General features: G+C 66.1%; 1 protein-coding gene across 4 annotated transcripts in view; it reads right to left on the bottom strand.

Moving 5' to 3' along the window:
- Positions 1-1389: 1389 nt before the first annotated feature.
- MARK4 (microtubule affinity regulating kinase 4) overlaps positions 1390-11114 on the bottom strand; it is a 59741-nt gene continuing 50016 nt past the window's right edge. Inside the window, exons 12-19 of one of the 4 annotated variants that reach the window (XR_006287257.1) lie at positions 10072-10228; positions 8971-9185; positions 8275-8378; positions 6760-7020; positions 6031-6110; positions 4187-4231; positions 1716-3452; positions 1390-1679 (exon numbers count right to left, since the gene is read on the bottom strand). Coding sequence is in view for 2 of the 4 variants with exons in the window: in XM_037884440.2 (XP_037740368.1) it covers positions 3119-3452; positions 4187-4231; positions 6760-7020; positions 8275-8378; positions 8971-9185; positions 10072-10228 (1116 nt within the window). In the remaining 2 variants the exon portion in view is untranslated. Of the gene's footprint in view, positions 3453-4186; positions 4232-6030; positions 6111-6759; positions 7021-8274; positions 8379-8970; positions 9186-10071; positions 10229-11114 lie in introns of all 4 variants that reach the window. The other 3 variants (XR_006287256.1, XM_037884441.2, XM_037884440.2) reach the window with 3 other exon arrangements.

Below are 11114 nucleotides of genomic sequence, written 5' to 3'. Positions count from 1 at the left end.
CAGCAGGTGAAGGACTCATCCATGGGGCACTGTAAAGCCACACTGGATGCATCCTCCAGCCCTGCTCAGTGCCTGCAGCCCACTTTGCCCTCTCCTAGGGGCTGGCACGTGGCATTATAGAGTCTCAGAATCCATCTGTTTGCCCAGAAGCCACCATGCCTGGCACTGGAGCTCAGCTTAAAACTCCTGAGAGGTACAGAGGCTCTGCTCTGTCAGCTGCCCATCATCCCCTGACTCCGGGAAGTGGGGCTTTGAGTGAAACGCACTGAGCTGCTCTCTGGGGCGCTGGTACCATTGGTGAATGTGGGTCTGAGCCTCCAGAGAGAAATAGGGCAGAGCTGGAGGCGGGTAGCAGCAGCACCTGTGCCCTCCAACCATCCCACCCCACATGAGCCCCCAGCTGTGTCCACCTGCTCCCTGGCCCTACCAACCTTCTCATCACATCAGATCTCAGCTGTGCCTTCTGCCTCCCCATGCCCTCCAGCCTCCCTGTTTCATAAGACCCCAGCAGCACCCTCCAGCTCCCTGCCCTCCAAGTTGCCCACCCCAGGCATGCCCATGCAGAGGTGCAGTCTCTGCTCCCTCTTTGCTGGAGGGGGCTCCCCTCTTGTCACGGTCCTGTACCCTGCTCTCCTGCCAGCCCAACAGGTGGCATCATCCCCGAGGGAAGCATGGAAGCATAGTGCATGGCAGGGGCCGGGGGGGAAGATGGACACACAATGTGAAACAAGCCCCAGCTGCCAATTACCCTTGAGCTAAGCAGGGTCATCGTGCGTGGCAGAGGCCAGGCACCCGCCTTCCTCATGCAGGGGCCAGTGGAGCGCCCACCCACAGCCCGGAACCCCCCTCCTCAGAGGCACTACTGCTGGTGCCAACCTGTGCCTCACACCACGGCTCTCTGGGAGAGCTGCCCAGGTTTCCCAGCAGCCCTGGCACCGGCACACGCAGGCACACACTGCCCTGCCACGTGCTAGTGGAACGGAGACAGGACGGGAAGTCCCACTCCCGTAGCCCCTGGGACTTGCTGGGCCGAGGGCGGCATCACCATAACATCCCCGTACACACGGTGCCTGTGGTGGGCAGGGCCTTGAACTCACCTGCACGCTCAATACACACCCCTCTGTCCCTGCAGCGAAATCCCCTGCACTCTGCCCCAAGCACCCGGCTGTGGGCACGGACTGCTCTCTTGGAGGGGTGGAGCAGGTCTCAGGCCGCCTGGGTTCTACCCCAGGGCAGCCTCCCCCGACACAAGTTTGTTTGCAAAGCACCGTGTGCTCCCGGGTGGCAGCCCAAGGGTGGAGACGGAGGCAGGCCTGCGCTGTGCCCGTGCCCGGACAGACAGGTGAGACCTATGCCCATGTGGCAGTGAAGCAGGAGCCAGACGGGGCGGAGGCTTCCTATGTTTATTGGGGGTCAATACAGACTGGCGCACAGGGCTGGAATAACTTAAAAATGTCCCAAGGCTACGAGCTGGCTCGGTACTCTACACAACCCGAAGGGACTCCGGGGCTATTTACAGGGGCTGTACAAGAGGGGAGGGCCCGGCCCGGGGTGGGGGGAGACCCACCAGGGCTTTCCCGGGAGCTGCCTGTTGCTTTGCTCTGCTCTTTAAAAAACGGGGAGGGGAGGTGTCAACAGGCCCCAGCTGGGACCCCCCACCCAGCCAGGATGCCTGCCACCTAGGGGTGCCCCCCCATTGCCAGGACACCTGCCACCTAGACACACCATCCAGCCCCATGGCCAGGACCCCTGCTGCCTTGCTTACAACCTCCTTTATTCCTCCCAGCCTCCAGCCCCTTGGATCAACACCCCCCCCTCCACAGCAGCCCCTGCAGAAGCAGGGCATGAGGCCAGGCTGACCCCCCCAGCCCTGGGCACGTGTGGGCAGGTCGTGCCCATCCATGGGAGGTGCAGCCGTGCCAGGCCCCAGGTCGTACCAGCTCCAGTGAGACCATGGCCCACCTGGGGCCCTGCCCGCCAAGGGGGCTGTGCCCCGAGTAGCGCCGAGTCCCCCTGGAGGTCCAGCCTCCCCAGGGGCTGCCTGCAGGGCCCCTCTCAGCCACTGGCCCTGAACTGAGGCAGCCAAGCAAGGGGGAGGGAGGGCTGGGGTCAGAGCTGCCCCCAGGGAGAGAGCACAGTCTCTCGTGCTGCCCTGGCGGGGCTGCTAGGCAACAGGGGTGAGCACTTGCCCCACAGCTCCCAGCTCCATCCCCCCTGCCCCCAAGCTCAATCAACACCGTCCTACCCCCACCCAAGGGGCATCCGGGGCCCGAGTCATTGCCACGGTCTAGGCTGGGACCACCCCCGGGGACCCAGCACTCGCCCTGGCACCTGCTCAGCACTGCTGTGCCTAGAGGGGGTGGCCCCTTGTCCCTGTGCTGGGGGCCACGTCCCTGCTACTGGGGAGACTTGTGACCTCTCGGCCACCCAGGGAGATGGGGCTCCCCTCCGGCCCAGAGCTGGAGGCGGCCGAAATGGTGGGTCCATTGGCTACACTGCTGTCCTGAGCGTCTTGCTTCTCACTCCGGCCCCACTGCATCGCCCCCAGCCCAGAGCCCCCGTCCCTACCCTCAGCCCACAGTGGCCTGTCAAACCTGGAGTGCCTCACTGTGCCCTGAGCCCCCCCACCCAGAGCATCCCACCCTGCCTCTCCCAGAGGGCCCTGCCCTGTCCCTGCCAATGCTATCACCTCAACACCTGCCAACGTTGGGAATGCCCCCACTACACTGGGGCCAGTGGCTCAGTGACACCCCACAATTGGCCTGGGGAGCCCCCTCCTGTGCTAGGCTGGGCATGCCCCACTGTGTGTGGGGCAGCCCTGGGCCTGGCCCCAGCCCAGCAGAACCAGGCCCAGCCCCTCGCCCCAGAGAGGAACGGAGCCCGGTGCCCTTGCTCTCCCTGTGAGCCCCTATGAGCAGCAGGGCAGGCCCCAGGCCTAGGCCCAGCAGAGGACAGGCCGGGTTCACAGGCCAGAGGAGTCGGGCATTTCCCCTACAGGCCGAGCTGCTGGCCAGATCCATCCCAGGGCTGCACTGGCTCCAGGCCAGGGAGCCTGGGGGGACCCCCCACCCCCAGTGAGGACGGGCAGGCCGCTGGGCGTGGGGAGCCATCCAGGGCTCTAGAGCTGCAGCTGGCTGGCAATGCTCGTCACCACGGTGCGGAAGGCCAGCGAGGTGCCAGCCAGGCGCCGGAAGAGCACGCCGGTGAGGCCAAGACGCTGCAGCCGGCACACCTCCGCCTCGAAGTGGCAGAAGTGCTCGCTGGCGCTCTTGGCATGCGTGCAGGACAGGAGGAAGGGCTCCAGCTGGCGGCAGCAGCAGCTGGCCGAGTCCGTGGCCTGGCGCAGGGCAGCCATCATGGCCTCGGGGGGGTGGGTGCTGGTCACCTTCACATTCCAGGTACATCGGAGCAGCCGGGGTTCTGCTTCCTTTTGATTCCAAGGTAAATTGCAACTGTGGGCGGAAGGAGCAGAAGGGGCGTCAGCCGGGCGGGAAGGGGGCTGCAGGGTGCTGTGCTGGGTCCCTGCCAGGGGGCTGATAGGGGTGGAGGAAGGTGCTGCCAGAGCACCAGAGCAAGGGGACAATTGTGTGTAGAGACCAGGTTCTGGGCAGCCCCGGCAGGGCAAGGCAGCTTCTGGGAAGTCCCAGCGAGATGGGACAGGGCAGGGCAGCCCCAGAGGGACGGGGGTGGGGTAGCTCCAATGGGATGGGAGGGAGTGGGGCAGGACAGCCCCAGTGGGACAGCAGGAGGTGGGGTAGGCGGGACAGGGAAGGCCCAGGGTGGGAAGGGATAGGGCAGGGTGGGACGGGGCAGGCCCAGCAGGCAGGTCGGGGCGGGACAGGGCTATCTCAGCGGGCTGGGACGGGGCAGGTCGGGGCGGGATAGGGCAGGCCCAGCGGGCTGGGATGAGGCGGGACAGGGCTATCTCAGCGGGCTGGGACGGGGCAGGGCGGGGTAGGATGGGGCAGGCCCAGTGGGCTGCCCCAGCAGGCAGGTCGGGGTGGGACGGGGCTATCACAGCGGGCTGGGACGGGGCAGGGCAGGGTGGCACGGAGCAGGCCCAGCGGGCTGGGACGGGGCAGGGCAGGGCGGGATGGGGCAGGCCCAGCGGGCTGGGATAGGGTGGGACAGGGCTGCCCCAGCAGGCAGGTCGGGGCGGGACAGGGCGGGACACAGCACCACGTACCTTGTGAGCGCAGGTCCCCCGATTCTCTCAGGTTCGTCTGCGACCCTGTGGCGGGGCAGAGGAGCAGTTAGTGGCCGAGCCGAGGCTCTGTGCTGCATTCAGAGGGGGCAGCGGTGGGTGCTGGGCACGGGTAGATGGGGCTGCTCCCAGTCCCAGAGCCGCCGGTGGGCTAGGCCGCGAAGGGCCCGCGTGAAGGTTTCCTTTAAGACCGAAGAGGTCTCTGGCCTGGCGGGCTGTTGATTCCTCCATAGAGTGGGGCAGAGGGGGAATGACGGAGGGCGTCCGAGGCTGCTCCGGATGGGGCGCGCTGCATCCCGGGTCCCTCAGCCCTCCAGACGAATCCGCATCCTGGTAGCTAGGCCATGGACCCGGCTGGGCTCCGCCCCGAGCAGAGCAGATGGGGCAAGATGGGAGCAACCGGGCAGGGAAGGGCAATATCTCTGCCACTTTGGGGGGCTGGAGCCACCCCCCACAGCTGGATGCTGCATCACGAACCCCTCTGAGAGCTGCGGAAGGAAACCCCCATTCCCCCCTCTTGCTCACAGCACTAGGGCCCAGAAGGACCCAGCGTAGGCACCTCACCCCACACAGCCGGGCATGGGCACAACCAGGGGGCTCAATTCTGGGGCTGCGATGCAGAAAGGCCCTGCCCTGGGGGAACCTCTCTGCCCGGGTGTACGGGTCACCCCACAGGCCGCAGGAGCAGGTGGGGACGAGGGGCTTTTGGAGAGGACCCCAAGTATGCTCAGACCCTCCCACAATGTGAGCCCTAAATGTCTGTATGGTGGCATGGGTAGGGACCTGTGACGAAGTGGGACTATTCTTAATGTTTCCTCTGAATATTGTGGGGGTGCCTCAGTTTCCCCTAGGCAGTTCTTAAGTCTCTAGGGGGTGGGGTAAGGGTGTATGATCATTGCAGAGCCCTAGAGGGCAGGTGTGTGCAGGGGTCTGGACACAGAGAATGGCCGACACCCTGTTTCCTGGCAACTGATGGCCTGGGCCCTTCCCCCCTGCAAGGTGAGAACTAAAGGGTTGGAGAACAAAGGAATCAGGTGCCCTCCTGGCCCGGGAAAGGGACAAAGCCCAGAGGAGGAGGGGCTGGAGGGAGTTTCAGTTTGGGGCTGGCTGGGGACATGGAGTGAAGGGCAGACGTGGTTGTCTGGCTCACTGGCCACAAAATGGACCCAGCTGAGGGGTCGGTTCTCTGCACCTACAAGCTCTGTTTTAGATCAGGTTCCTGTCGTCTAATAAACCTCTGTTTTACTGGCTGGCTGAGAGTCACGTCTGACTGCGAAGTTGGGGGGCAGGACCCTCTGGCTTCCCCAGGAGCCCCGCCTGAGCGGACTCGCTGAGGGAAGCTCACGGAGGGGCAGAGGATGCTGAATGCTCCGAGGTCAGACCCAGGAAGGTGGAAGCTGTGTGAGCTGTGTGTCCTGCAGACAGGCTGCTCACAGAGAGGAGACTTCCCCAGAGTCCTGACTGGCTTCATGGGGAGCAGTTCCAGAGCATCGCCCGGGGACTCCGTGACAGGACCACACTGCCCTTGGGCACAGGAGCCATGGCCACAGCCCGGCCACTCCGCCCCTGGGCACAGGACGCATGCCCTGTGGATTGCGGTGCACCTACAGCTCCCTGCTGTCCAGCCAGATCCCACCCCCCTCCCCGAATAGAGCTCCTGGGCGAATAGAGCTCCCGGGCACTGGGAGATCCCCCGGCTTCCAGGCTGGGGAAGTGCGACACAGGACCTGGAGTGAGAAAGAAAAGGTAGGAAGGGAGAGCAGGCGAGGGGGAGACAGAGCGAGGGGGAGACAGAGCGAGGGGGGAGCGGAAGCTGCGGCACTTACTGATTTTGGCTCCTTGAGGCACAGAGGCGCCAGAGACGCACCTGTTAGAGTTCTGCCGCTTAGACGGGTCAAGAGTGACCCTGAAACAGAGAAGGCCGGAGTGAAGGGGGAGCAGAGAGCTAGAGACCAGAGGCAGGAGGTGCCCAGGCACACGGCTCATGCAGGGAAACTTGGCACCCAGACCCTGGGGCCCAACCTGGGGGTCCGCACAGCACCCCCTGCTGGGAGAGGCTGGGACTGGATTTGCTGGGAGCCCCCCCCAGCCACCACCCCCACCCCACCCCCCACAGCACCCCCTGCTGGGACTAGAGTAGCTGGGAGCCCCCCACAGCCACCACCCCCATCCCGCCCCCACAGCACCCCCTGCTGGGAGAGGCTGGGACTGGATTTGCTGGGAGCCCCCCACAGCCACCACCCCCACCCCGCCCCCCACAGCACCCCCTGCTGAGAGAGGCTGGGACTAGAGTAGCTGGGAGCCCCCCACAGCCACCACCCCCACCCCGCCCCCCAACAGCGCCCCCTGCTGAGAGAGGCTGGGAGCTCCTCCACAGAACCCCCTGCTGAGAGAGGCTGGGACTAGAGTAGCTGGGAGCTCCCCACAGCCACTGCCCCCACCCCACTCCCCACAGCGCCCCCTGCTGGGAGAGACGTGGGCTGGAGGATTTGGGAGTGTCCCCCCCACAGCCAGCACCCCTGCCCCACGCCGAGTGCTGGGCTCGGGGCACTCACCTCCGCGTCAGCTTGGAGGTGAGTTTGCTGAAGAGGTTGGAGGTGGCGCGGCTGCGGCTCTGGGGCAGCGGCGTGGCCTCGTGGGACAGCGTGGGAGAGGTGGGCGGCCCGTTCTGCACGGCCCCACGCCGGTCCCGCACCTGGCCCCCGTGGAAGGTGCTGCGGATGGTGGTGCCACGCGAGAGGCGGGTGCGGTCCGAGGATGACGTGGCGATGCTGTGGCTGGAGGGCGATGCGGGGGGCACCCGGTTGGCGATGGAGCTGGGGGGAGGGGAGAGAGCCCCACTGTGAGCCTCTTATGTACACCCCTTATGTATTCTCTGCCCCATAACCCCCATGCACCCTTTGCTCCCCACCCCCTATGCAACCCCTGCCCCATAACCCCTATGCACCCCATGCCCCATAATCCCCACACACCCTCTCCTCCCCACCCCTAATGTATTCCCTGCACCATAACCCCCACGCACCCCTCTCCTCCCATGCACTTAGTACTCTATCAATGCCCATGCACCCCTCTCCTTCACACTGCTTATGTACCCCCTGCCCCATAATTCCCACAGGGTAGGTGGGGGAAGGAGGCCCTGGGAGGTTATCCCAGGATCCATCACAGTGCTGCCCTTGGGGCACTGCTGGGGGGTTGATGGAGGAAGGGGGCCCTTTGAGGTTATCCTGGGACCCATCATGGTGCTGCCCGCGGGGCACTGGGGGGTCGGCAGGGGAAGGGGGCCCTGCGAGGTTAACCCTGGATCTGTCATGGCACTGCCTACGGGGCACTGGGGGGTCAGTGGGGGAAGGGGCCCTGAGAGGTTATCCCGGGATCTGTCATGGTGCTGCCTGCAGGGAACTGAGCGGGTTGGCAGGGGAAGGGGGCCCTAAAACGTAATCCTGGGATCCATCATGGCGCTGCCCTCAGGGATGGGGGGGCGGGGGGGCGTCAGTGAGCCCTGCGAGGTTATCCCCCGATCCATCACGGCACTGCTCATGGGGCACTGGGGGGTTGGTGGGGGAAGGGGCCCTGCGAGGTTATCCTAGGATCCGTCATGGTACTAACCGCGATGCACTGGACCAGGGCAAGTGGAAAGTGGGACGGGAGCCAGGGCGGCCAGGAAGGGGTGGGGGTCGGGGGTGGCTGCAGCTCAGTCATGGCTGATGCTTGTGGGGGAGGGGCAGGGCCAGCTTCCTCCCCCACCGAGGCTTTCCTCTCCCCCATCAGCACTGCCCATCCCTTCTGTCCCCTGCCCCCCTCCCCAGCCTTACCTAGACTGAGGGCAGCTGCCTCTGCCCCTCACACCCCTGGGCGGGGGGCGGGGGGAAGAGCCCCATCCCACTGCCTGAAAGCCTGCCCCAGCGCAGCAGCCCCTCCTGGAGGGAGGGGAGAGCGACCACCTGTGGCAGCCCCATCTCAGAACCTGGTATCCCCCCACTGCCCCCTGGGCCCATCCAGCCTGTCATGTGCCCCCTCCCGGATCAGACCCCTGGGCCCCTCCAGCCCAGCCCCCGTCCCAGCCCAGCTACCTGTTCTCCTTGCCGTTGTGCAGCAGCGAGTGGCGGTCGGCGCCGGGCCGCTCCGTGCACACATACGTGTTCCTCCGCGTCATCACGCTCGACGGGATGTTGTTCTGCGAGGGACCGAGCGGGGCTGAGCCCAAGATCTGCGGGGCCCACCCGTTACCCGCCACCCGAAGGGGCAGGGACATGGGAGCACCAGCTGGCTAGGAGATAGGCCCATCCTCTGGGCCACATGCCACTCCCCTGGCACCCCCCCTACTGCCCATGCCCCGTGGCACACACCACCCCCCGAGGTACCCTGCCCTTCCCCCGGGGGCACATGCCACTCCCCAAAACACTGTGTTGGTCCCCTGGGGGCACACGCTACTCCCCAAAGCACCCTGGCCATCCCCCAGGGGCACACGCCACTTTCCCCCGCTCCACTGCTCATCCCTCCCGGGGGCACACACCGCTGGCCCCCGCCCCACTGCCTGTCCCCCCTGGGGGCACACAACACTCCTCCGTCCCTCCCAGGGGCACATGCTGCTCCCCCTGGCACCTTGCCCGGCTCCCCATCCCCTGGGGCACACACCACCCTGTCACCCAGCCCAGCTGGCCATACCCTTCCTGCCAGATCCCTCTGCCTGTCCCCTTCTCCACCCCACTTCCCCACCCCTGCTGTCCATCCTGGAGCCCACCCCCTGCCCCAGCACACCCCCTCACCGTGTTGATGGTGCTGTCCTTGCGCCGGTCAGGGATCTCGGATTTGTTGGGGTTGTTGGCGCTGCTCACCATGGGGCTGGAGGGGGGGATCCCGCGCCCGCTGCTCACCACGCTGCAGCTGGCCTTACGCGAGGGCATCCGCTCCTCCTTCAGCTCTGCCTCCCCGGTGCTTGTGGGGCTCCTCTTGGGGTGCATGGGGACCGGCGAGGGGCCACCTGCAGGCAGGGGATAGCTCTGACATCCTGTCCGGGAGCACGGCAGCCTTGGCTGCCGCCCAGCCTGGGTAGAGGGGGCAGCAGGCGGGGGTGGCTGGCGCTGGGGACTCCACCTTGCTCTCCCATAGGGTTTTACTCCGTCACAGTCTCCTTGAACTCCCCACAGCCCCCCACTGCCCGGACCCCTCCCCATGAACTCTCCACGGCTCCCCACTACCCTGACCCCTCCCCCCAAACTCCCATCTCCCCACGGACCCTCACTGCCCTGACCCCTCCCTCGAACTCCCCACTGCCCCCCACAGCCCTGACCCCTCCCCCCAAACTCACTGCCCACTCCCCTCCCGAACTCCCCACAGCCCCCACTGCCCTGACTCCTCCCCCTGAACTCTCCACGGCCCCCCACTACCCTGACACCTCCCCTCAAACTCCCCACGGCCCCCCACTACCCTGACCCCTCCCCCCAAACTCCCATCTCCCCACGGACCCTCACTGCCCTGACCCCTCCCTCGAACTCCCCACTGCCCCCCACAGCCCTGACCCCTCCCCCCAAACTCACTGCCCACTCCCCTCCCGAACTCCCCACAGCCCCCACTGCCCTGACTCCTCCCCCTGAACTCCCCACTGCCCTCCACAGCCCTGACCCCTCCCCCAAAACTCACTGCCCACTCCCCTCCCGAACTCCCCACAGCCCTGAGCTCTCCCCTGAACTCCGCACAACCCTCCGTTCCCGTGCCCCAGAACCCCTGGGCAGGCCCTGGCGCCCAGCTGCCCTTTCACCCCGGTGCCCCATGGGGTTCTGCGCAGCCGGTGGCCCTCAGGGTACAGGGGCCTCAGAGCCAGGGGCCCGCTGCTGTGGGCGGGGGCCGCAGGGCAGCCTGGCACTCACAGAAGTCACTGTGCCGCCGTTGCCGGTGGTAGGTGGAGGAGCCGCGCTGGCTCTTGCCATGGGAGGACGACTTGCTGGTGCCATTGGACACCTCGCTGGGCGCCCGCACCCGGGCCAGGGAGAGGCTGCTGCCTGTGTGCGACTCACTCCCCTCCACCTGCCGGGAGAGGACACCTGTTACCCCCGCCTGGGCAGCCTTGCCCTGCACCTAGCCGCTGGCTGGAGTCCAGGTGGGTGACGCTGGCCAGAGGTGAAAGGTGATCCCAGGGTGCCCCCTAGAGCCAGCTCCTCGGCGCCCGTGGCCAACCCGCCGTACGGTGCTGCCAAGCCTTCATGCCCCCAGCACGGCCAGCGACCCACGTCTGCCTGGGGAGCTCCTGCCTAACAGGAGCGGGAGCTGCTCCCCCCCCTCGTCCTTGCACCAGGGCTGGCCCAGTTTGGAGAAGGGAGGCTGAGCCACAGCCCTCTCCAGGAGAGAAACCTGGGGGCTGTGTCCTGTTTGCTGCCAGGTCAGTCACCCCTGGCCTCCTGGGCCCACTCCTGGGCGCTGCTCCCCAAGCCCAGATCCCGCCACGGACTCCCCCGAGTTGCCCTCGGTAACGAAGTGGAAGTTTTCCGTAATGGTTAGATGAAGCTGAGGCATGCCTTGGTTTCCCTCTGTATGTTGCACGGCTGCCCAGTGGCTGCAAAAGGGTTAACAGTGTGCATGTGTGGAGGGGATAGCTGTCTGTCTGGGGGAACAAATTCAGCCTTTGAAGAACAGGCTCAACAGTGGGTCCAGCAACACAAAGACCCTGCCGAAGAATGAACCATCCACAAGTAGCAGCAGGAAACCTGGCTGGCAGGCCTGGGGAACAAGGGCTCAGGGACTGGGATACAGGCTGCCTTCTGGAGGAGCTCAGGAGCCCAGACCTGGGGAGCTGAGGGAGGCATCCCTGCTTGGCTGGCTCCTCACGCTTGGCCAGGCTGGTCTCTGGCTTAGCCTCGGCCTCTCTGCGCTGACCCAGGCCGCTCAGAGGCAGGAGCCAGGGGCTAACACATGG

The sequence above is a fragment of the Chelonia mydas genome, chromosome 23 (assembly GCF_015237465.2).
Source record: "Chelonia mydas isolate rCheMyd1 chromosome 23, rCheMyd1.pri.v2, whole genome shotgun sequence".
In the NCBI taxonomy this organism is placed as follows: Eukaryota; Metazoa; Chordata; order Testudines; family Cheloniidae; genus Chelonia; species Chelonia mydas.
Note: the sequence above shows the minus strand (reverse complement) of the source record. Positions and strands in the feature narration are given on the sequence as shown.